This window comes from Ursus americanus, chromosome 1 (assembly GCF_024610735.1).
Source record: "Ursus americanus isolate L20-20 chromosome 1, mUrsAme1.1.p, whole genome shotgun sequence".
Taxonomy (NCBI): domain Eukaryota; kingdom Metazoa; phylum Chordata; class Mammalia; order Carnivora; family Ursidae; genus Ursus; species Ursus americanus.
Genome location: NC_142127.1, coordinates 96,491,074 through 96,516,761, shown reverse-complemented (window position 1 = coordinate 96,516,761; position 25,688 = coordinate 96,491,074). Strand labels below are relative to the sequence as shown.

The window sequence follows — 25,688 nt, the reverse complement described above, 5'->3', positions numbered from 1 at the left end:
TTGCTTTAGTTGACAGTTTATTAAATACACTACATTTGTACCTTATTCTGTAGCTTTTTAAATCATTCACACAGGGACTTAGTAAAAACATACTTTATAGAAAATCATCTGCAAAACTAAAATAAAAATAAGAACGCACATTTTACACACATATTAGATAAACTGCTGGAAATGTTAGGAATTACCTTAATGAAGGTGACTGGAAAACATGAAGTGCCTTGACTTTATCAAATCTGACACCAGACCATGACTTCAGAAGTGTTAATGTTGAAATGTGAATGCAAAAGTGTCCATTAACAAAACTGTTCAATCTAACAGTGTCTGAAAACAGGACAAAATAAAGCAGCATTTTTCTTCTACAGATACTTTTCTACATCCATTCCCTATGCACTCTCTCTCCCATTCAGAGAATTAATTGTGCGGGCTGATGAGGCAAAAATTCCTTAAAAAAACAAACAACCTAGAGCCTATTTACAAAACATGCAAAGGGAGAATTTTAAGTAGGTGTTTGTTACTGCAGATCTGCTTAAAAGTGACTCCAGCTGAGAGAATATACCTTGACTTCTGCAAGTATCAGTCCTTCCCCCCTCCTTTCCGGAAGAAATACATGTTCAGGGCATGGACTATAAAACGGCATACAATGCAAAGACAGAAACAAAGAAGTTTGCAAATTCTTTATATTTCCAGCTGTTGAGACAATATGTTTGAGAGCTGAGGTTACCTCTAGCGGCGAAACCAGAGCCAGCTATTAAGCAGCCAGAACGCTACCGTAATTGAATACATGACCATTTCTCTTTTAGCACGCTCTTTGTTCTCCTCTTCTAGAAGTTGCAGACGTCTATTTAGTTTGATTATCTAAGTGGAAAACAAACGACAACAACAAACAAAAGAGAAACTTTAATGCACAGAGCAGTTAAGTTCTTATAAAGCAGTGTGATTTTTCAAAAGAATTCTTATAAACATGGTGAGTTTCTTTGGGAGCAAAATAAACTATAATGTAGAAAAAATGTTACCCATGAAAGCTTAAATTCACTGAAATAATCTTCTGCTGTTCCCTTCTCCAAATTTCTGAGTCAGAAAAAGTGTATTTTCCTTCCTTGATTCAATGTGGGGCGAGGAAACTATTGCATCAATTGTGTGTTATTCTGATCGAAAAGACCAAGTACACATTTAGGCAGGCCTAGCACAGCAGACAGGATGAGGGGCTCCTGCTCCTTTCTAGAAGCTTCTGTCACTCAGCTTCAGTTGTTCATCTTTAACCTGCTTTAATTGCCTTCTCCGTACACTCTCTGAGTGTCTGGGAGAATCTCCTAAAATAACCTATTACAGCGGGCCCTGTGCTCTGCCACCCAGACCCTGCAGGACTGAAAGGCTAGTAATTCTCCAGCTGCTAGGAGTGTCATTGGATGACAGCACTCTGCCCTCGGCTGTTGGTCCTTACTGTGCACAGCCCTGGGCTGAACGACTGCCTTGCCCACGCTTATGCTCCTTTACTAGGGCGGCAGCATGCATCCAATAACTGGTTAGTGGTGGGGTGAAAGGCACAGGCCCCTAGTTCCAACTCTGAAGGGTCACCCCAGCTGCAGAGCTCCACAGGAGGCTGGCCGCATGCTGCCCTTGTTCTGACGACACTGCAGCCCAACATTCCCCTCTTGCCCAATCCTGCTTCCTTTCCTTCCCCTGAAGGTGGTCACCTCAGAAGCACTCCCCAGAAAGCTCTCTATGTGCAAACCTTCATCTCAGAATCTGCTTTCTGGGGAGTCTGACCTGCAACACCTATGTAAAAACACATGATAAAAGCAATAGGGATTACTAATATTGTATCAGAGAGGTTGAAGGAGGAGAATTTTCATAATGTAGAATCCTTAGCATTTCAAGGACTGAGAACTCCAAATTGGGGGTGTGGAGTGGGTGGGGCCAGGAATGGGAGTCTATTGGAAGAACCAGACATGGAGGTGTGGAGATAACCATTTTAACACTCTGAAAAAGCACTTCACTTTTGATCAGTGCTGAGCAACCATTTTTCTCCTGGGGCCAATTCAGTACAAAAAAAAAAAAAAAAAGGAGGACATAAAGATTACCTTCTCCCAACCATTCCCAACAAGAAGGGCTTATTTGGTCCCATGGGATATAAGGTTCTTACACTAAACAATCCATTTTATTGTCAATGAAACAAATTGTCATTGATCTTGAGCCATGTCAATATTTTTATCTGGGTTCATCTGAGAAGTATCAACACCAGGCAGCTTTTGAATACTCCGCCCTGATCGTGGATTACACGAGGATGAGTCCCTCATCCCTAGACTAGACTTAGTGGATGCAGCTTGTTGAGCTTCCGCCTTGGCAACAGGGCAAAGACAGCTGCAGAAGCAGTAGCTTCCAACGCCTCCAGGGGCACGAATGGGAATTCTGTAGAATCTTGGGACTCCGTTTTGTTATTGATCTCAGAAACTCACAGTTTCCCAGCTGGCTTTCTGCTACTTTTAAATTCTCACAGAATGTGTGTGACTTGTTTATAATGACTTTATCTTTGTCCTCTACTCCTTCACCCTCTAAGCTAAGGATTGAATGGATGTTGTTAAAACTTTGAAGCTCTCATAACATTTTCAGGAAGGCAAGGTTGTTGGTGTAATGCTGAGTTCAATGACAAATGCGAAAGAAACCCCCTTCCTTCGATAGGCAAGGTATAAATAAGTATAAGGAAATATGTGAGAACTTATAATATAGCATCCATTTGTTTTAATAAGTGAGACTCAAAATAAAAAGTAGTATTTGCTTCATATATCCTTTTATTATATTAAACCTTTAAAATGATATTCTGATTTATTCTTATGCTAAAATATTTAGTTTCTTCATCTTAGAAATACTTTATTTCATTCACTTGTCCTCTACATCTACTTGGCACAGACACAATTAAAACACTGACTACCCCTTCTCCACATGTGTGCATCTGTGTGATTCTAGAGGCTGAGGGACTCATATTAAAAATGTGTGTATGCAATTATAGTTCCAAGATAAGACTTTTCATTGAACACAAGAACTGTGTTTATAAAGACACTGTGCAAAGCAGTGATTTCCAAAACAGAATTCTGAAACAGAGTAACACAGGTCCCCAAAGTGACTGTTCTGCATTTCAAAGTCAAACAAGCAATTTATAACTATACCAGTTTGCTAAAATGCCAAGATTCTTTGTTATCGGCCAGAATTATACCAATCCATTCTGGTGATACTGTATTCTGCTGATCAAAACATGTAAATGGTGGTTTAATATATCTTTAATCAAAATGGAAAAGTCAGGGCCCCTGGGTGGCTCAGTCAGTTAAGCATCCACCCCTCGGTTTCAGCTCAGGTCATGACCTCAGGGTCGTGAGATGGAGCCCTGCGTCGAGCTCCGAGCTCAGCGAGGAGTCCGCTAAAGTTTCTCTCTCCCTCTGCTCCCCACCCCATGTTTGCTCTCGCTCACTCTCTCTTAAATAAATAAATATATAAATCTTTTTTAAAAAATGGAAACGTCAATTATGACTTATTAAACAGCATGACACATAAAATATTTCGGTTCATGGGTTCCACAGGAGAGAAAACGATAAAATGTTAAAAAATTATCATTTAAAGTATTGTATGACTATAATTTAGGATTACATCTTATTTGGTATGTTAACTACCTGTCGTCTTAACGAAGCTGCATCTACAACAGTCATGTCGTCCGAAGTTCCTTCAATTGTTGTATCTAGATGTGACATGCCATGCCTAGCAGATGAGAAACAAAAATACAATTTAGTATTGGAATAACTAAGAGTATCTGGCAAGTCACGTCATGTGTTGGGTAATGCTCAAAGAACTGTTCAAAAGACCGATATTTCACAATATGAATTACTAAAATATTTTACCATCTGAATTGATACTAACAAAAGAAAGCAGAGGAAAAAGCAAAAGTATTTTGAGCAACGATTTAAAAGCTGCCACTCTAAGATATAACAATGCATAATTCTTCCACAAACTCATGTCCGTATGTACCTCCACGGGAGTCCCTGCTGAGACTCACTGGTAGGGAACACAAAGTAAACTAGCTAAAAAATAAGAGATATTTTTTATTTCTCCTCCTCTTCTTATTGCCTTTTCTCTTGCCATTTCCACTCTCTACTTATTTCTAATTACTATCTCGACTGTGTCTCCCACAGAAGCAATTATAAAATCGCCTGAGTACATCCTGTCACTATGTTCAGATCCAGAACTGGCTCAATGATAAATCATTAAGAGGCTGTGTATAAAGCAGTACTGGAAAGCCACTAAGAACAACTCCAGAGAAAGCCCATTAAGAAATACTTCTTTTGCAAATACAGTTACTTCTAAAAGAGCACTGATTTTTAAATGCATGACAATAAACCTCTGAGAAACAAATACACACAACTGCTATTCTTTCCCCTTTGCCTGGATTTCCACTTCTTAAGCTTATTTTAATTAATGGCTTAACTGAGATATAATTTACATGCCATACAATTCACCTCACATGTTTATATCCTCACTATTTTAATCCTGTATGGTTATTTCAGTACATGGCATAGTAACTTTCCTGAATGAGGAGAACATAAATAAACTGAATTAAAAAGTAACTCTTTTGTAATTCACAGAGGGTTGGCACATGGATTATATATTCTAACCTTTCAAGCAAGTTCCCATTACAGAAAGCACATTACCACACAAAGGGGTACGAAGAGAATTACAGTTTTCATCCAGACATGTTAAGGACAAGTCTATTCAGAAAATCCTTTCGTTTCATATGCTGTTGAAAATTTAATAAAGTATGTGGAACAGAATTTATTTTTTTATTTTTTCAGTGTGCTCCCAGCCAGTGTCATCATTCTGAACACTGATGATAACTCTACGTGTTGTAGTTTCAAGGACTGATGGCGTGCACTGACTCCAGATAATCTAGAAAAATCTCTAAATGTTCCTTTTATGGAGAAATGAACTTGCTTTCTTATTTAACCACTCTTTCCTTCATTGTAAGAGTAAATATCTTGGAAGACTGAGAGCAACTGCATCAGTGAGGTGAGCTAAGTGAGTAGATGCTGGGACTATGGGTTTATAAATATCTGAGTTAATTATTCTTTTAAACGTTAAGACAGAATTATTAAAAGATTAGAGGAGAAAATAAGGGTTGACGATTCCTCTTCTCTACACTTGATCTTCAAAATAAAATTCTTCTATTTCCTTGAGATTACCTACGAGATATAAACTGGGGAGGGGGGAAAAAAAAAAAGCAATGACTTCGAAGGTTAAAGGGACCTAGGCTGAACATAGAGAAGGAAGTGAGTGACAGGGATTACTCAACTTAAGTCTTGAATTAAGTAAGGTGTTAAACATCTGTAAAGGAAATCTTCATTTGCAAAGAAATCTAAGGATATGGCAAAAGGCTTTACACCTATATAACTGAACATACAACAGAAAAAAACATTACTTTAAGGTGTATCTTAAACTAAAAGCTGTATTTATCAGAACTAAAAACTAAGAAATGCTAAGTCAAATCACAGACTGAAAGTTCTTTCACAGAAAGAGAAAAGGATCACAAACGTAAGTTCCAACTTCGGGGAGATATTCAAAAGTAAACTTACAATGGATTGAATTAATACTGTGAAAGAAACCAGTCAGCAAAGTGGTAAGGGACCACTAAGGACACACGCTGCAATTTCTCTGACCTGAATTCAGTATTATTAAGAAACTGATGTTTCCCTCTTCTCTTGCCTAAAAATCAGTGTGCCAGGTTCCTCTCATCATAGAAATAATGCTGACAGTTTCAAATCTACTGCAACAGATCATACATTTCTGCTTAAAATTAACAAAATTAGCTCTGAAAAAACAACAGTAATGGTATTTGTGAATACCAACCAATTTTCTTTTCCCCAGAAAATGGGAAATGGGGATTTGGGCACCTCAGAACCCTAAGAATTCCTATGTGCCATTCTATCTGTCCTTGTGCATGACAGGAAGAAATAATTACTCAGGCTGAGACGCAGGTCTTAAAGAGCTAAAAGGGCAAAAATAAGAGGGAAAAGCTTAAATCAACAGATGACAAAAACTCTTCAAACTACATTCCTTTTTTAAACACTGAGCTTTCTAGATTGTGGACATTGATTTCCCCCAATTTAAGAGGACGCCTACACAAAGGTTTCTCTACACACTGCAAGTGACACTACAATTAACTAAAAAGGAAATGGGAGACAGAACCCCTGGCAACAATTAAGATGATGCACATAAAACAAGATTTAAGACGACTTTTTCTGTGTTTCAGCATGATCCTCTATAAGCTCCTAAAACTGTACTTAAATAAAATACCTCACATGTTCCCATGGTACCATAACTGCCAAGCATTTTGCTTCATCCTGTAGTAGGCAAGCGTCATGAATGACTAGGCTGGCTGTTCTCAGAGAAGAGCAGGATGTACTCAGAGAGGAAAACTGTAGAAGTTCAAGCTATAATATAAAGGCATGGCTACTACACGCATTATGTCCTGCAAAATACAAATCCAGCGAACTATTTACCCTGATAATTACAAAGTCTCAAAATTTACCTGACGTTGTCATGATGAGGATTAGAAGTGGCGGCAGCAGACCCACCACGCAACACAGGTCTAAGGCAGGTTTTGCGGGAGAAGGCACAAGACAGAATCAGGAAACAGAGAAGTAATAAAATAAAAGCAAAAACAAGACAAAAAAATGTCAAATAGGATTATATTGTATGTTGCAATACAATATAATAATTTGCAAATACTTTAAAAATCTTTGTATCACATGGCCTCTCTTGATTTTCATAAATTTAATGTTTCACCATGGGTTAAAACGCAAAAGGGATCGATCTTGTGTGACAAGATAGCACACACACGTCAAAAAATTTCCTTTGGTGCCAGTTCTTTTACTTTATGAAATTCAAGACAGAGGACAACCCTGTTTAAAAAGTCTAATTTCTCTTTTCTAGTTGGAAAAAGAAAATCACCAGCCACTTTAGAAGCATGTCAACAACCAGTTAGTAGCACCTGCATGGTCGTGGTTGCTCGTCTGATAACAACAGCCCTGTCTCAAAAACTAAACATTTCAAGTAACTCCCATTTCCCACAATTCCTTCCCTCCCACCTCAATCATTTGATTCAAGCCTGATATCTTAAATGTAGCTCTGTCTCATTCAAACCTCGGCTCTCGAGAGCAAAGCTGCAAGCCTTGGTTGTGGAGCTGAGGCGATCAGGGCACCGGCTCTGAGGGGTACGCTCTGGCACACCACAGAAGTACGATCAAGTGTGAGTCTCATCCTGAGACAACCAGGAGTGACAGACAGGGCTGCTGGGAATGAAGACTAAGGTGCCCTGGAAAACTTTGTGCGGACTTTCGTCAGTGTCAGTACATACTTGGGTTCTAGAGGACAGTTAGTTCTCTACCCAGGTAAGCAGTAACCTTTTCAATAAATTTCATTTTTAAAATCAGAAAACGAAAGCTCTCTGTGTAATCAGCAACATTTACCAACCAGAGAAAGGAGGCTAGCTATAGGGTCCATAAAGGATTTTAAGAATTATTACCTTCTATTTTAAACGTCTCATTATCTAAGTACTGATGAGGTTCTTGCCTGAATTAGAAGTATCAAGGCAATACTTAATTATAGTAAACATTTAATACCAAACGAAGTAGCTTTTTCTCTAAGTTGGTACAGCTAATGAAGAATTTTGGCTACAATACAAATCACTATTTTCTGCCCAGTTAATTCATACAAGGAAATTTTAATGTTTAGCTTGTATATTTCCTAAAGGCACTACTGGTGCTTAAAGAAATTTCTGGGGCCTAGAGGATAAGAGATTCAGAAACTTTGGGGGGAGACATGTTAGACTTCTATCACGTTGGCTAAATAAAGAACAGGAGAAATCACATATGCCTGAAACAGGTTTTGAAATCGTCCCATCCTACTTATATATTCACTCTGTGGCATTAGGAAAACTTACTTCACTACAATCTCGAGTTACACTGACAGGAGAACTGTCAACTAAATAAGCCCCTGCTGGGCGCTACCTCACGCTCTTCTTAAAAATGCATACTGGTATGTTCAAGCGGATCTGCCATATTCACCATGTTCCACCACAGAGATTTCCCTTTTATAATGCAGAGCCAGAAAATAATACAGTTACCTTTCACAACGTATTTCATTTTGTCTTCTCACACTGGCAATTGACACATATAATATAAAAGTAAATTAGACAGGTATTTGGCAAAGTTAGCAACTTCATTCAAGTACCACTTTCTACCATAAATGATTTAATACATTAAAAAAATCTTTTTAGTTTGATAATATGTTCGACAATAAGGTTTTGTAATTAAAGGAGCAAAAGGGAAAGAGATCCAAGACTCTCCAAATTCTAGCGTTAACTTTATATTAACATTTTTGAGTAAATAAATGCTCTGACTTAATAAAGTATGTGCTTCTTCACTAAAAAATGGACACCGCTATGGTGAATAAACAGTAATATATTTATATGCATACTTGCAAAAATATCAATTATTTACACAATGGTTTCATATTCTATTCACTCAAAGCCAATACAATCTGCTCGGAAAAAACTGCATAAAAATAATCAAGCTCCTTCTAAAAATAAAACTTAAGCATGCTAAGCATGACTAATCTGCTGATATTTAAATAATGTTCTTACATGAGAATTAAGTTTCTTTTTTTAATGTTAATATTTTGCACTGGAGAATGAGATATGGAGGTCTAGCAGATGTCAGGAGACATGAGCATTTCCTGACCAGCCAAGGACTAAATCATAACAGAATAGCATTTAAATTTTTGATACATCAATTTTCCAAATGCACAGCACTGACCTGTGTAAATAAACTTTTCTAGTGCGTACCAAGGATTTAGCTTTGTCTCCATGTGGAGCTTGGTTTTAAATCAAATAAGTTCTCCTAAGAGGAGAAAACAAATATATAGTACATAGGCCTTTCCACAGTGTTCCTTAAAGTGTCTACTAAAAATCGTTCTTCCATCAAGCAACTGTGAATCCGCATTTTTTTATGATAATAAGGCAAGCAGGAAGGTTTTTTTTTTCTTTCTTTCTTTCTTTCTGCCAAATAGTTCTAGCTTAATTTAACTGTACCTAATGTGAGGGCAAGAAGACCAAAGATAGGATACTGCATTAGCATAACCACCAAGAATAATAAAATAGAAAAGAAAAAATGATATACAGAGCAAGGAACATAAAAGCACTTAAAATTTTATAAGCAGTATTATTTTAATAATCATGCAAGTAGAACATTATCCAAATTTCACATTCCTACTTCTTGTATCTGCAAAGTCATGCCAGACAGTTCTCTTGTAGAAATAAAAACTGATTTGGTACTTACAATTCTGATTAAATCTTATTCAACATTTAGATCATAAGAAATTTAAATACAATCACAAAAAAAAAAAAAAAAAGAAAAAAAAGGAACCCTTTCAATAATGAAAGCATCCAGTAAGACTAATAAGAATCTAACCCTCCAGGGTCCAAAGTAACAACTAATGGTGTGTATCCAGGAGCAAAGAATTATTAATACAATTACTTCATGAATTTTAAAAATCTCATTTAAGTGAACAAGAAAAGATCATTCCTTTTCAGAAAACGGATTTTAAAGCTATCAATTCATTACAATTAAAAAATAAAGAAAACTTCATTTAGGGCTCAAAACAGTTTTTCATAATAAAAGAATAGAAAGTAAATCCTACAATAGTAAGATTTCTGATTTTGTATTTTTGAACTTGAAGCAAAATTTTTTTCCATTATGGAGAAGGACTGTTTTGTGAAGTTGCAATTACTTAATCTATATTGAATTTATAAATATCTTTCTCATTCAGATATTTTCACTGTAATAGCATTTGATATGACATAATTTGACCTCATAATCTGGTCTCTTCTAAGGACCTACTGTAATTAAAAAGTGAAAGAGGATACCTGGTGAAGAATAAAACTATTTTAAGGAGGGAGGAGAAAATAGGCCTTCGGGAAGATCAGTTCTTAAGTGCCAGGTACTTTATATTCAGTATCGTTGAACCATCTGCCATGACCCTAAATAAGGAATTTGATTGAGGCCATTATTACTTATATCTTAAATAAAGATGGTGGTGGTGGGGGAAGAGTCCTTACAAGAATCTAGAAAACTAGGTAATACTATTATTACCCCTCTATCTCTTTTTTGAATAGATGAAGAAAATGAGGCCCAGAGAAGCTAAGCAATTCGTCCAAGGCCCTCATGCAGCTAGCTATCCAGTGGGGCGGATCATGACGAATCAGACTGGCCCCCTGAATCCATGCTTTTTCTTCTGAACCACACTGCTTCTTACAGGATGCAAATACTCTAAGACAGTCCTCTAAACACTTGGGGAGGGGTATATACACCTGCACACATATACATGAATACACATATACATACATGTATATGTAATTTTTCCCTGCTATGAGCTTTCTGTTTTAAGCTCTTTCTGGTGCAGCTTTAAGTTACTGGGGCTCAAATACATAGCACTGCATTTAACCCTGGGAAGGCTTAGAAACACCAGTCGACGGTACAGACAAGTGTTCAAGAAGTACGGTACAACCTCTGAGGCTTGTATGAGGATCAAAAGCACTCAACAAGAAAGTTTGTTCAAAGCGAGCCACAAGACACATTAATTCCTAAGGTAAGAAACAAGGTTTACTGGAAGGACCAGCTTCATTTACTGGGAACTCTTCAAAAGTTAAGAGTCTACTAAAATGACCATGGAAATTCAAACACTGACTCACCGAGTCACTAGATAAAATGTTTGGAGTTGAAATGAAACTGCCTATACTTTTCCCACACTATGCCAAAAAGCAAGGGCAGAAAAAAATATCTGAAACAATGGCAAAAAAGAATTTGTATGAGCAAGCCTAAGTGTACTACTAATGATTTCACTTGGGGATGTTCAGAAGTGAGAGAAGTTATAAATACTGAAAAATATCAGTATTATCAAAAAGATAACAGCACTTGGGGATTTCAGTACAGGCCTAGAAATCCGTAGCTAAAAGGAAAGTAAAAAAGTGTCCTGGCAGCTTCACTGATAGTCTTACTCAGATTTGCTTCATTAATCCAACCACATTAGTATCATAAATGATTCAATCAAAAGACTTACTAAAGAGAATCAGTATGCTTCAGTCCAACATCCTATGCTCAATCCAATAGTAGGCCTCCACATATTCCAATGGAGTCAAGTACTTAGAAAGGTCAACAAAGCCTTTGAAAAAAATCATTATGCTTCCTGTATATAGCTATTAACTGAATACTCTCCCTGACTGAAGAGAAGCTAACAGAATCTTGTGAAATGTGAATTTTGGACAATAATTTCAAATTAAAAGAAAGCAAAGCAAGTTGTTTTAAACCACCGCATCTTAGAAAGAGACAAAGGTGCAAACACAAAAGAAAGACACCACAGTCCACTAACAAGGAGCCAAAAAAATATGCATTACAGCTAGCAAGAGTCACTGATGCCAATCACCTGCGATTTTCATCCAGCACATCCAAGATCTGCTGGTAAGCCCTACGGGTGGAAGACTGGATAAGCGACAAAATGCCTCGAGCAGAGGAAAGATTAGCTCCATCTTCAGGTAACATTTGGGGAGGACAGACCCGAACCTGTTGTGGCGATGGTGTCACACTGTTTACATAAGCACAGCAAATGAAGAGAAAAACACTCAAGTCAGATTTTTATAAAATTTCAGCTGAGCAGTTTCCCCAAAACACTTAATATTTTAAGAATTATCTTAGTTTCCTTGTCCCTTTTCCCACCCTTCACTTTCCCCTATGAAAACTGTCAAACCAAACAAATTAATAAACCTATTAAATTGTTTTAAAAAAACAGCTACGATGCAACATCTGTGACTGTGTAGCCTCACACATCATATTAAACAAACTGAATAAGCAAAAACAACTTTGGAGCGGGAAGAGAACCCCAGCAAGCAGTGGGTTCAACCCCGAGCTTTGCAGAAGTGTCACTCTTTACTCGATGTATGTATTCCGATCCAGTCAATCAAACCTCTAACGACCAACACGGCACCGTGACTTATGGGTGGTGAGAAGATTAAGACAGAGAGTTCTAATATTTGGTGTCAGAGTTCAAACACATGACTCAAAATGATTCCATGAAAATGCCATTTCAAATACTTCACAAACAAAGACAATGAAGCAAGCTGGGTTTATGATGTGCAAATTAAAAATGAATTAAAGTTTCAGAAAGCTGTAACAAAAGCATTTTGATAGCTTAATTATATTAAAGCATATGTTCTCTAGCTAAATGACTAAAACATAAAACTACTTCCAATTCTGTGCAGAGAGTGAACAGAGGCAAGACAGTTCTTAAATTACCCAGATGGATGTAAAACAACCATTTCTGGGCTTCTTGGTGACATAATCTTAATCGTTCTCTCATGTGCAAGCTGAGAGTCACAATTTCTTTGGCTCCACTGCCAGTGCTTCATAGAAGCTGAACATATTTGAATGAAGCAATTTTACAGTTCTAACATAAACTCCTGAGCTTGGTGTATTTTCAGAGAGCAGTTTGATGTTAGGGCATGATCAGCTGTGTGAGGTATTTAAGTAATACCAGGACTTGGCCATCTGGTTTGTCACGTTAAGAGGCTTTGTTGCAATAGAAGGACTGTGATCCTGGGATGTGGGCTCAACACTTTTTCTCTGTGTCAGAGAAAACCCCTGAGGCTAAAACTCATCCTTGGGTATTTCATCCAAAAGAATGAAAGTGGAGCAGAGAGTGAACAACTGACAAGAGAAAAAATCTTTCATTTTGACTTGTGTAATCTTTTCTAACTTAACATGCTTTTTGTTTGGAAACGACAACATAAGTGGGATCATTTTTGAAATGGCAGCTGACATCTAATATTATTTCCAGAGTCCCCAGAACATTAAAAATAAAAACAAAATCCACAATTTTGTGAATAACTTTGAACGTCTTGATGATCCAAAGTGAGAAGTATTATAAATAAGAAAGCCATGTTTTCCAAAGACTATTTAGAAGAGAAAGATCAAAGCCATATCTTGGCATATTGAGAAATTAATTTATTAGGGCCGATTCACCACAGGAATTTGGCCTATTGCCATCAAGATAAATGCAAATTTTCAGGTACAGGCTCACAGATGATTACCCTAAATGTCTGTCCAGAGATTCTGGAATATATATAAGCCAACTTACCAACTGACCCATGACACTTGGCCAAACCCATATTGAGCATACGAGAAGAGTAAAAAAAAATCAGTATTATCTGGGATACAACGTCTAGGTATTAGCCTTGTACTCAGCCTTCTCTTTAGGGAGTATGGGAAAACCTGAACTTCTTGCTTTTTGTGAGAGAGCAGAATGAATTCATGTTCTGCATTACTATACACAAACAATCCAACTTATACTCTCTTGATAGAGCTGCCAACAAACTTGGCTAAATTTACTTAAATTGTAAAAGACGAACCAGTACAATATTCTCATATAATTGAAGTTTTTCTCTTTGCACTTTGGGGCTTAAAACGAACACTTCACATCATTCTGCATCAGTAAATACATTAGCTACACACTACTATATTAAAGACTATAATAATCAATATTTAGAATTATAATCTTAGAGCAACAATGTCAATAAACTAAATCCAAATTCACGACAAAAGTTTGACGGATTTTTGTCCACTAAAAATTACAGAAGGGTAACTTCCTTTGAGAGAAATAATTCTGTCAGAAACAAGCAATAGGAACTATTTATTTAAAGTTCTAAAAGTAAGTATTTCCTGTGCATACACAAGAAATCAGATGGTCATTTGTAAAGTAGTCAAGCCTAAACTAATTTCAGAATAACTGCAAAGAATTCTTAGGAGGGAAGGCACAGAAGGTTGAGTTTAAAAACAGTCCATAAGATCTCTGCTGATTCTAAGATTCTACGCATGATCATATGAAAATTGGAATATGACAACAAATGAAAAAAAACTTACATGATCCTCAACTGTAACTTAATAAAAAATACTTATGTAGAAAGATAAAAGATGAAATTAAGTCCTTATCAATACTAGTAAAGATATTTATTTCATCAAAGACCAACATCAAAAGCATATTTCGATTTCTCATTGTTTCTCAAAAGAAGTTAAAGTTCCAAAGATTTGTAAGAAATTTAACTTACTCTTCACTATTTGGTAATCCTTCATAACTTCATAAACACCAAAAACAGAACAGGAACTATTTTTAAAACTGCTGACCACTTTGGGCAGTTCATGTATAGATTAAATGCCCTTGATTAACATTTATTTCCATCTACAGTTGAACCAAATGATTAAGTCACAAATGACCAAAATGGCCTTAATTAGAAGCAATAAATACCTCGGTAATTTTTTCTTTTTTAAAGCTTCAAGTGGTCTTGCAGATATTTTTTTACAAATAAATTTACAAAAAAGAATAAGCCCATTTTAACAATCATCATGATGCTAGCTGGAATGTCCACCACTGACTGGTATCAGCTGTGGAAGGAAACAGTGCTTTTAGGATTTTCATTTCTGTCCACTCATCCATCCAAGGTGTAGTGACTTTTTGTTCTGACAAGTGAACTACTGTGAAAAGCAAAAAAATTAACATATTGCCAAGGCACTGGGATTATTAAAGCAAATGTTGTAATATTAATAATTTAATAGAAATGTACTTAGATAATAAACTGATCCAAGTAATATAAAACAGCAAAATCTCAACTTTATACTTTTCTTTTACAAAAGATTAGGAAATTTTGAAGAAAGCACTCATGTTTACCGTGTCATTTCATCAGTAATACAACTACCTCATGCCTATATGAAATCTTACAACATGAATGTTAAGTAAACAACACTAGCAATTATGAGAACTAAAATTTAAATGAAAATTTATTTGGCATAACTATGTCATTATTAAAATATCAGTCCAAAGTCAAGTACCTCTTTCCCCAAGGATTTTCACAGGAACAATGTTTCTCAAACTGTGAGGGTATAACCTCTTTGGTGAGGCTCCAACCTCTTCCAAAAAACAGTAAAAGTAAAATTGTGAAAAGGGGGAGAAAAAACTTTCATGGAAACACAAATTTTGTACCAGTTCTCTTGAAAACATTTTTTTAAAGATTTTATTTGACAGACACACACACACACACACACACACAGAGTGAGCGCAAGCAGGGGGAGCAGCAGGCAAAGGGAAAGGGAGAAGCAGGCTCTCTGCAGAGCAGGGAGCCTGATGCGGGGCTCAATCCCAGGACCCTGGGATCATGACCTGAACCGAAGGCAGATGCTTAACCAAATGAGCCACCCAGGCGCCTCATTTCTCTTGAAATTTTAAATAGAAAACCTTATTTTTTACCACTGTCTATGGCAATTTCCTGATTCCTAGAAGCATAATAAGAAAACCAGAATAGGAGAAAAATCATTTTCTGTGGCTTCAGAACTGTATTGGCCATTGAATTCCTCTACTGCAGGCTAAAGTATTCCAATGAGAAGTCAGTCACTCCCACACTTTGTTCTGTCACACTTACAGAAAAAATGGGTTTAAATGATCTCAAAACATTCTTCTAAGCATTACTTTCATCCATGGAATTAAAAAAAAAAAACAAACTTAATGACAAATCACTCTTAAACCCCATTCTCCTTCTGGATGAAAGTAAGGCAAGAAAAGATAGTGTGCTAACATTGAAAAAAAGATTGGGATCACCGAACCTGGTTAAACTGAATCTACAGAGAACTAATATGCCAACCAAAGCAAAATAAAAAAAAATAAAAAAGGATGCTTCACCCTTATGAGCAAATTATTCCATTTTACTTTCACCATTACACTCCAAATCATACATAACTTCCTTAATTGGTCTAGTTGTCTTTTTTCCCCCCTTAACAAAGTCTATGATGGCAATTTGAGAAATCCTAAAACCCAGGTACTGAAAAGCCAAACAGTAAGAGCATTAGGGTATTATATGATGATAATTACTTGGTGAAATATTAGTATAACATAAGCCTGCAAAATTAAAACAACTCCTAGTTGTGAAAAGCAGAGCAGATAGAATCTTACGTGTACTCCGGTGCCGAAATCGGTGCCTGGAACCTTGAAATTTTATTTCTTGGGGCAGAATCTGATCTGTGCCACCTTAAATAATAATTATGCTTCTTTTACATATTCAGCTTTTATAACAGAAAGAAAAAGCTAGATACAAGTCTACTGGTCAGAATTTATTTTTATGTCAATAGCGGACAATAATCAATCCTACTATCTCTTGAAAGCAATTAAGAAAACAAAGACCAGTGCTCCTGCTGTTTTGTCTATATGTACTTCTACTCTTAAAGCCAAGGAATAAAATAAAATGGAGGCAGGCAAAGGTTCATGCACAATGGCACATAATTAATCCTACATTACAAAGAAGAGACTAAAACAGGTAAAGACAGCAAAAGTTTGATAATTATATTAGTGGAAGTAAAACGTAGCTGTTTTATATCAACAATGTCTTCGTTACCACATTACCAACACTGAATATATAATAAAGCTCATTATATAAAATTCCTAATGTTAATTACATGTAGATTCTTACAGATGAATTCAATTATAAATTTTAAAATTAATAATGGTAGGGGAAGAAAAAGCAAGGTTACATCATTAACAAAAAGATGGTTAAGTACCTTACCATGACATGGTAACATACATAACAAAAAAGTATGGTAATGTAAGTATGGTAATGTAAAAATTTCACTGTGAAAATATACAGTTAAATATGCATGCTATTTTTACCACCAAAAATTGAAACATGAGATTTTCAGTTTTATTAACATCTAGAAAGTGCCATTAAGGCAACTTAAACACAAAAGAAAGCAAACATTAGTTAACTCTGTTAATCTTCTCTGTTATGAGGAACTTAGGTTATTGATAACTACAAAAATACTATGAACTAATCATCTACTCTAAGTTGTACCTCTCTAGGCTGGTTTTCAAACATAGTAAAGCTGTTTCCTTTCTCTTCAACACAACTCAGTTATCAATAGTTACTTAAAAACCAGAAGTGATGCTATACTAAGATAGTCCTGTTTTTATCTCACTAGTGAAATTTCAAATTTATTAGAGACCTAAACAATAAGCCACATCTTCATATAACAGAAAAGTTTATTAGAAGCCTTTGCTACCTTGAAAAAAATACAAATGAACATGACAAAAGCCCTTCGGTGTATGCTTAATCATTCTGATAAGTACTAAGTATCGAGAAGTGATCCTAGCCATCAACTCTGTAGCCTTTTTACCATTTGTGTAATATACCTGGAAATATTCTAGAAAAATGGATTTCGTGGACCAGCCGACATCCCTGCCAACCAGGTATCTTCAGAGAAACGTAACTACCATAAAAAATTTCATGTTAACGGTTGAACTTTTCAGGTATTTCCTGAAGGACAGATATGTTCATTTTCACTTACTGTCTTCCTATATAACAGAATAACTAGAACTACTTTGGGAGACATTTCAAGATTTTCCAAGAAATCGGAGCAGTTACAGTTCTCCTTTGCACCCACCACAAGAGAAGAGAGAGCCTAATCCCATCAAAGCCCCTTCTGCATCCTTACATTCTTCGGTCAGGTCCAAACTAGAACTTGATGTGCCTTAACACAAATGTTTATTGTACTGTGCTCTACTTTATTTGTATATACATTTAAGTGTTTTGCTTTTATCCAGATTTGCAAACTCTGAGAGAAGTGTACTATCTCCTGATTCTGTTCAGTTCCCAGAGAAGATAACAGGATGCTTGGCATCAATATGGTTCATGATGACCAAAAATGTAATGAGGAAGATATATTAATTTACATAAACAATCTAAATCATCTTTTTAAAAAACCACAATCACCAATGGATTTGAGACTTAAAATTCTGAACAGATTTTAAAGGGATATTTTCTCTGTAAAAACCCATTAATTTTAATGAAACAACAAAAAACATCTGCCTGATCTAAAACACCTTATAGTGGGGTAGCTTTAAGATCAGAGTATGATAGTGTAACCAAATGAAAAACACCCCCTTAAACAACATACTTGTATTTTTGGAAGATGAAATGGATCTAACAATTCAATGACTCAGTAGGCACAGAGCTAAACAATAATCCAAGAAAAGTACAACAATTCCACTTGCCTAAGCTACATCGTTTACTACAGCTCATTAGAAGCAGAGCTGGAAGGGTTAGTTAACAATCTGATAACAAATTAACTTGAAAATAAAGACACTTACTTACAGTGTTTTCCTTTTGTTTTGTTTTTTCAACTTACATACTGATAAACACTTTTGAAGGCTGCACAGAACTGGGCACTTAACTTTATCAATCTCTCTTAAGTGTACTTTATAAGCAATTCCCAAAATAAGTAAATCATACTTCTAGAATTCTGCCATACACATAGAAGAGGATAATGCTACTGGAAAGTTCGCACAACATATTTTAAGGCTATAAAAATAACTGCAAAAATGTAAAATTGATGTAAATGTAAAATAGAATTCAAATGCTTAAAAGCGAATTATATGCTTTTTTCTCAGGTTCTTAGGCACTGACACATACTTTTTTTTTTAATATTTGGGAGTTAAAAAAATAAGTAAATTATTTAGAAAAAGATGGGAGAATATATGGAGAAAACTAATGAAAGAGATACACTGCTCAGTGGTTCTACTCACATGGAGTCAGCTCTGACCAGCTGTCCGTTTTGGCGAACAGCATTTTCACTCATAGAGCGCTCTCTTTTTAGCCTGCCAACTGCACGGATCTGTAAGGCACAAAGAAAGGGAGAGGAATAGAAAATATTCTTAGTAGCCTAGTAGCTACTTAGCATCAAAAGAACTTTAATCCAAGGCTATTCACAAAATTTACAAAGAACATAACCAAGATGGCTGCCAAGCCTGAGTACTAAAGACAGGTTATAAAAACAAAAAAACCTACTTATTATAATGCAGATAAACTTAGGAATGCTTCTTTACCTCCTGAAAAAAACTACTTCTGGTTTCTATTTAAGTATCAGTCTTACTTGGTACAATTATATTTTTATTTATTGTAATTTATATAATACACTTATATTAAGAACAATTCACAACAGTTTTTAAAGGCATGCATATTATAGGAAATGCGATGTATTTGTATTACAAACAAATGTTCCAGGCTTCTGGGGTTAAAACAAACTCAGATTTGTTTGGATATGTGAAAAAAAGCCTTGGTAGTAGCTTAAACTTTTTGGCATTCCAGAAATAGCCACAGTCTCCCATCCCACATGCTCTTCTTACAGAATGTATCACTGACCTTCTCCAATAAGGGACAGGATTTATGTTCCCTTACTTTGAAATTGGGTGGGCTGGTGACTGCTGTAGAGATGATGCAATGTGACTTCTGAGACTAGGTCATAAACAGCAATAAGCCTTCTGCCTTTCTTCCCTACGCTGTTCATGTTTGGAACAATGGCACCATGATGTGAAGATGCCCACAACTCACATGTAAAGGCGATGTGTGGGTGCACCCAAGAACAACTGTAGCTGAGCTCCCAGACAAGAGCCAGTATCAACAGACATGTGAGTAAACCGTCAGATGATTGTAGACTCAGGCTGTAGAGTCATCCAAAGTCATCCCTAGCTTTGAGACTTCCTAGCTTAGACCCAGATATTGTAAAACAGAAACAAGGTTACCCCATTATGTCAGTTGCAAATTCTTCACACACAGAATCCAGGTCCAATAGCGAAATGAAATTCTGACTTTTCCTTTTTGTTTTAAGCCACTTAAGGTGGTTTATTACAGAGCAATGTAATATTTATTATAGAACAATGGCAATCACTAACTTTCCTGTTTGTTTAGTTTGTTTTTCTTTTTCTTTTTGTTTTTAACTAGAAACAGCCATGGCAACTTCATGGCTGTTTAAAAAAAAGTAAACTTTACTATAAAGGACAATTGGTATGTGAACTAAGGGACTTAAAAGTTAACATTTTAAAAAACGCAAATCAGTACCTAGTGATGATCTTTTAAAGACTTGAGAGTAGACCAGCAGGTTACAAGCACCTTCAATGGAGAATAAATCCAGATTTCATGCCAACAAAATTTAAAACCACACTATATAGTACATAATTTCAGAGCATGGTTTAGATTTGGTTATGGGTTATAAACCATTTACTCTCTTGAGCAAAAGAAAAAAAAACACTCCTAGAAACAAAAAAGGAGTCAGGCTGGAGCCTACTGCAAGAGCCCTTTGCAGTTAAACCAAAAATAAAAACTACTTTAAAGCTATATATATACATATATATATATATATATATATGTGTGTGTGTGTGTGTGTTAAGTTATATACAACTTAAATATATATATACACATAACTTAATAATATATTGCTATATATGCACATATATATATTGGTGTTTTACATACATATACTGGTGAGATATATATATAAGTTAACACCTCCTCAATCAAGTACACTTGATTCAGAGAGCAGTACGGAGTTAATTTGTGAGAATCTCAGGGAACCCTGCCTTCCTACCTACTGCACAGCTGTGCTCGCTTTCCCTAGAGAATAGCTCTTCCATGTTGCAGGGATCAAGATGAATTCTCTACTAAATCAGAACCATTCCTGCTGTTGTGTTGTGAGAACCAAGATTAAGCAGGACAGGAAGTGACAGAAGACAAGTTATGTCTATGACTTCAACACAGCCTGGAAACTGGAGGATCCTAAGTCTGTTATTTTCACCATTTGAAATCTGATTTAAAGATAACTTACCAGGAACATTAAGATTGATACTACTGCCATACTAGAGGGAAAAAGCACCTTCAGACAAAAGCATACATTTGCCATGCCTTCTAATATGACCGACTTGTATTCTGTAATACCAAAGCGCATGGACACAGCCTGAAGTGATAAGGAACACTATCTTTTAAAAATTTCCACCCTTTAGTTCAGTCATGGTGATGGATTTTTCAATCCAAGGTTTTCATTTATTTTTAAAAATTATTTTTTTCCAGCTTTATTGAAATCTAGTTGACAATTCAAGGTTTTTAAATGTCATTCAGAAGGAACAGGCACTGACTACCCATTTAAAAATTTGTACTCAGTCCTGAAGCTGAGAAAGCTTCCCAGCTCCAGGTCACTTCCTGTAGGTCTCAGGGTCTTTTGTGTCTGATAATAGGCTTAAAATTCCTCCCTTCTCATTTATACTGCCTAATCAATGCTAAGAACACTAGGAACTGTCATGATTTGGTTATTCTGCAGTTTCTTACCCAGATCAGACAGTTTATTACTCAGTTGCTCTATTAGCTCCCTGCAGGTAGAATCATCAAGCGATGGTCATATCCTAGTGTTGCCTTCCAAGTACAGATTAGGTATATTGAAAAGGTTCATCAACTTCCTCTCTACCAGCCAAGCCTCCAGATTTTATAAATCCTGTCTATGCGAGGGGATTATCTGCTTCATGCTTTAAGCCCTCTCCATGGGTTCCCTTGGGTTCTTCAAGCCAGTTTAGGAATTCAAGTGCAGATACTTTCTGCAAACTTATTCCTTGTATCAGACAACATTTTAGACAATAACTTCTATAGCCTTCTTCATAAGCCACCTTCTTATAGTCTCCTTTCTTGCCATAGGCCAGTGGTTTTCAACTAGGGGTGATTTTGCCCTCAAGGGGATATGTGGCAATGAATGGAGAGAATTTTTCCTTTCTTTTTATTGTGATAAACTACACATAACATAAAATTCACCATTTTAAACTACTATACAATACAGTGTATTTGATGCATTCAAACGTGTAACCATCACCTCTACCTAGTTCCAAAACATTTTTATCACCCCAAAAGGAAATCCTGTAATGATTAAACAGTCACTCCCAATTCCCCTTTCCCTCAATTTGTTGGCAACCAGTAATCTGCTTTCTGTCTCTATGGATTTGCCTATTCTGGATATTTCATGTAAGTGGAATCATCAAATATATGGCCTTTTCTGTCTGGCTTCTTTGATGTAGCATAATGTTTTGAAGGTTCATCTATGTTGTATAATGTGTAAGTACTTCATTCCTTAGTATGGCTGAATAATAATCCACTATATGGATACACCACATTTGGTGTATCTATTCTTCAGCTGATGGACACTGAGGTTATTTCCACCTTTTTTAACTACTAGAGACATTTTTGATTTTCATGATTTGGAGGATTCCACTGTTATCTACTACACAAAGATCAAGAATGATGTTAAACATTCTACAATGCAAAAGGATAGCCTTCACCACAACAAAGAATTATCCAGTCCAAAATGTCAACAGTGCCGAGGTTGAGAAACCTTGGTATATGCTGTAAAATAACTACTACAGAGTCAGTGATTCAGGGGATCTCACTTGGGGGGTTCTGACTAGCATCTGAATGAATCATCAGTGCAGCCCTCAGGGCCTTACTGCCCTCCTCTTTCAATCCATCTTCTAGAAGCAACTAGGACTCTGGTTCTTTTTCCTTTCTCCTCTGATCAAGAGGTCGATTGTGTTGAAGGCTGCCGGACCCTTCCATGGACTTGAAGTACAGATCATCACCTTTGCTTTCCTTTCAACAGGCAGCCAGTACTAATCTATGAAACTCCTTTCTTGCATCTCACGATTTGGCTCCTGCCACAGGATCTTAACTTTTATAACAATAATATTTAAACATACAAGCTTTTAACATAAATTAGAACATGTGCTAAATACACTACATGCATTATTATAGTTAATTCTCACAATAATCTTAAGCACTTAGCATTATTCTTATCTTTCTTTTAGAGATGAGCCTTGGAATTGTTAAATAAGTTACCCAAGGTTATATCATTAGTAAGTAGCAAAGGAGGCCTTCAAAATTAGGTCTCACTCTCAGCTTAAGTTTTTCACTCCAGTGCTACATACTTTGGGCATTTACCATATTTGACTAAATGTACCCCTACTACTGCAGGAGTAAGCCCCATAGGTCTACTGATGGCAATCCTGGTAAACCTTTTTTCTTAAAAGTAATCACTCAAGAAAGTGCCTGACTTGTTTTCAATCAGTTATGCTCACCAAGTAGGCAGTTAAGTATCTAAAATAGTGGGAGGAGAAAGATCAAGAGGAAAACAAAACTTGAAGAATATTACAGGGAGGGTTTCTCCCCTGGTAGAATCCTCACTCCAAGACATTATTATCCACAGCAGTAATTTCCACTGGGAACTTTTGCGGGGCCAGGAAGCAGGGCCTCTAACGGAAAGCATGCTGTGATACCGCTCGTCTCGCGTGACGAGTCTCATAACTTTCGTTATTCTTTGCTGTTAAGAACTTGGGATCTTCTGTGTGTATTGGTGTCTCTCCCTCACTCATGCCACCATGCGGGAACTCTACCTCACCACACAGGGTCTTACACAAAAGCTCAGAGAATGTTTGTTAAATAAATACAATTCTATAAGTATCTCAGTGCCTTTTCACCATGTGAACACTAAATTTAGTGCTTTTCACCAAGAATATATCCAGAATGTCCAAACTGGCACCTACATTGTCTCAGTTACCTCAGCAGAAACTTCCAACCTAAGAAAAGGCCAACCCCGGCACTAGGACACTGCACTCCCCTGGGTGATGTGGTTACTTTACTGTCGTTGTAAAGGACTAACATGAACAATGACACACAGGCAGTTCCACTATCAATAAAAACATATGTTTGCCAATTGTCTTATACTAGCTTCATCACAACACAGAAGTTCAGAAGCTACAGGGTAAAAGCTGCAACTCTAAGAATCATCACAGAAAAGAAATTTTACAAGATTGGCCCTGAATCAATGAGAGAGGCAAGATTGTGAACCTTGCCTTGTGAACACCTCATGAGTCCATGCTGCCATATTTAGGTCAACAGAGCTATTAATGTTACAAGGTGCATTAACTTAGGCTTTTTAGCAAGCAGGGAAGACTAGGTAGTATCAAGGAAAAAAAGAGCTTTCTTTGTCCTGTTTGCCAGATTTCTTTTGTAACAAAGTGATGCATTTTCTATGCTATACTTCCCAACTCTTTCAGTACTGCTTAAGGTGTAACTCCCAGCCATAAAAGCTCTTCTTTCTAGACCATGTGAATGTTAATGATTTCCACGAAACTTCCATTTTCCTGAAACCTAACATTTAAATTTAAAAAAATAGCATAATATCTTATTTGGGGTATCTATACACCAGAATTTATAGTACACAATGGTCCATGTGGAAGGCTTTCATTACATATTGCTAATGTAGGATTTATAGCTTTCAATCCTCTTTACCTTTTGCTTTTGTCTATATTATTTCAAATTCGGTTGACATTAAAACTCTACTTACTTCTTCATTTTGAGGGGTCGGAGGAGGTCTTTCTAAATCCAGAAAATCTAGTGGTCTTTCACTTAGTGTAAGCACACGAGGTGGTGTTTTTAGTGCCAGAGGTTTAAAGGGAGTTGACTGAATAAGGTCAAGATCTGCTGGTCTTGAAAATGGAATGTCTTCATTATTTCCTAGGAACAAAAAAATAAAAATGAAAGGAGGGAGGCTTTAAAAAGATAGTGGTTTTATTAAAATGTATCTGCCACTACACACCCCCTAGAATGACTAATTTTAAAGACTGAGAGTACAAAGTGTGGCAAGCATGTGGAGCAATGGAAACTATCACACACCACTGATGGGAACATAACAGGTACAATCAATTTCAAAAACAGCTTGACAGTTTTTCATAAAGTTAAACATAACTTATGGTATAATCTAGAAATATGAAAACACACACCCTACAAGAACTTGTACTTTAATGCAGCTTTATTCTTAACAGCCCTAAACAGGAAACAACCCAAATCTCCATCAATAGGTGAATTCACAAATTGTGGTATATGCACATAGTGGAATACGACTCAGCAATAAAATGGAATGAACAATTGATACAAGCAAGAACACGAAAGAAATTTCAAAAAACATTACACTAAGCAAAAGTCAGACCCAAGAGTATAAACTGTATCATTCCCTTTATACGAAACTCTAGAAAAGATGAATCTAGTCTCTGGTTTTAGAAAGGAGATTATGGTTGCCTGGAATTGAGGGGGAGGAACTAAAGGAGATGGGGCACAAGGGAACCTTTCCGGGTAATTAAAATGTTCCATATCTAGACTGTGGTGGAAGGTCACAGGAGTACATGTATTTGTCAAAACTCATCAAGCTTCATACTTAAAAAATTACACATATTTTATGTATGTAAATTATGTCACAATTAGTTGAATTATTAGAAAACACTCTTTGAAATTTCAGACAATTATAATAAAACTTCTGAAAATAATGTAAAGTTGTATTTCCCATCCCCTTTTCTAAATATTATTTTGAAAAACCCAGAAGTTTTCATAAAAATACATAAAACAAAGATTCATCAGGAAACTTTCTAAACAAACGTAAAATACCTGCTACAACAATCCTTTCTGGAACCTGCATAATGACACTAGTATTTGGAACTCCTTCTTGGAATCCTTGTTCCAGGTCAGCATTTGGTGGTGCTACCTTTAATTTCTCCGGGACCCTCATTTGCTGACTAATACCTTCGGTGTATTCCATTTCATACTGAATTCGACTAATCTCCGCCATCTCAGCAGCAGTGGGAGAAGGAAATGCTGCCTCACTCACCCTGTGGGAAAAAATTTAAAGACAGGGGTGACTGTTAAA

General features: G+C 36.3%; 1 protein-coding gene across 10 annotated transcripts in view; it reads right to left on the bottom strand.

Moving 5' to 3' along the window:
• MFF (mitochondrial fission factor) overlaps positions 1-25,688 on the bottom strand; it is a 31,184-nt gene continuing 5,496 nt past the window's right edge. For 2 of the 10 annotated variants that reach the window (XM_045775284.2, XM_087864010.1), the window contains exons 2-11: positions 25,430-25,650; positions 24,336-24,505; positions 18,709-18,797; positions 16,087-16,161; positions 14,973-15,050; positions 11,521-11,679; positions 8,165-8,197; positions 6,569-6,628; positions 3,663-3,747; positions 1-855 (exon numbers count right to left, since the gene is read on the bottom strand). In XM_045775284.2, coding sequence (XP_045631240.1) covers positions 724-855; positions 3,663-3,747; positions 6,569-6,628; positions 8,165-8,197; positions 11,521-11,679; positions 14,973-15,050; positions 16,087-16,161; positions 18,709-18,797; positions 24,336-24,505; positions 25,430-25,610 — 1,062 coding nt within the window. In that variant the 5' untranslated portion in view covers positions 25,611-25,650 and the 3' untranslated portion in view covers positions 1-723. The remainder of the gene's footprint in view (positions 856-3,662; positions 3,748-6,568; positions 6,629-8,164; positions 8,198-11,520; positions 11,680-14,972; positions 15,051-16,086; positions 16,162-18,708; positions 18,798-24,335; positions 24,506-25,429; positions 25,651-25,688) is intronic. The other 8 variants (XM_087864012.1, XM_087864011.1, XM_087864033.1 and 5 more) reach the window with 8 other exon arrangements.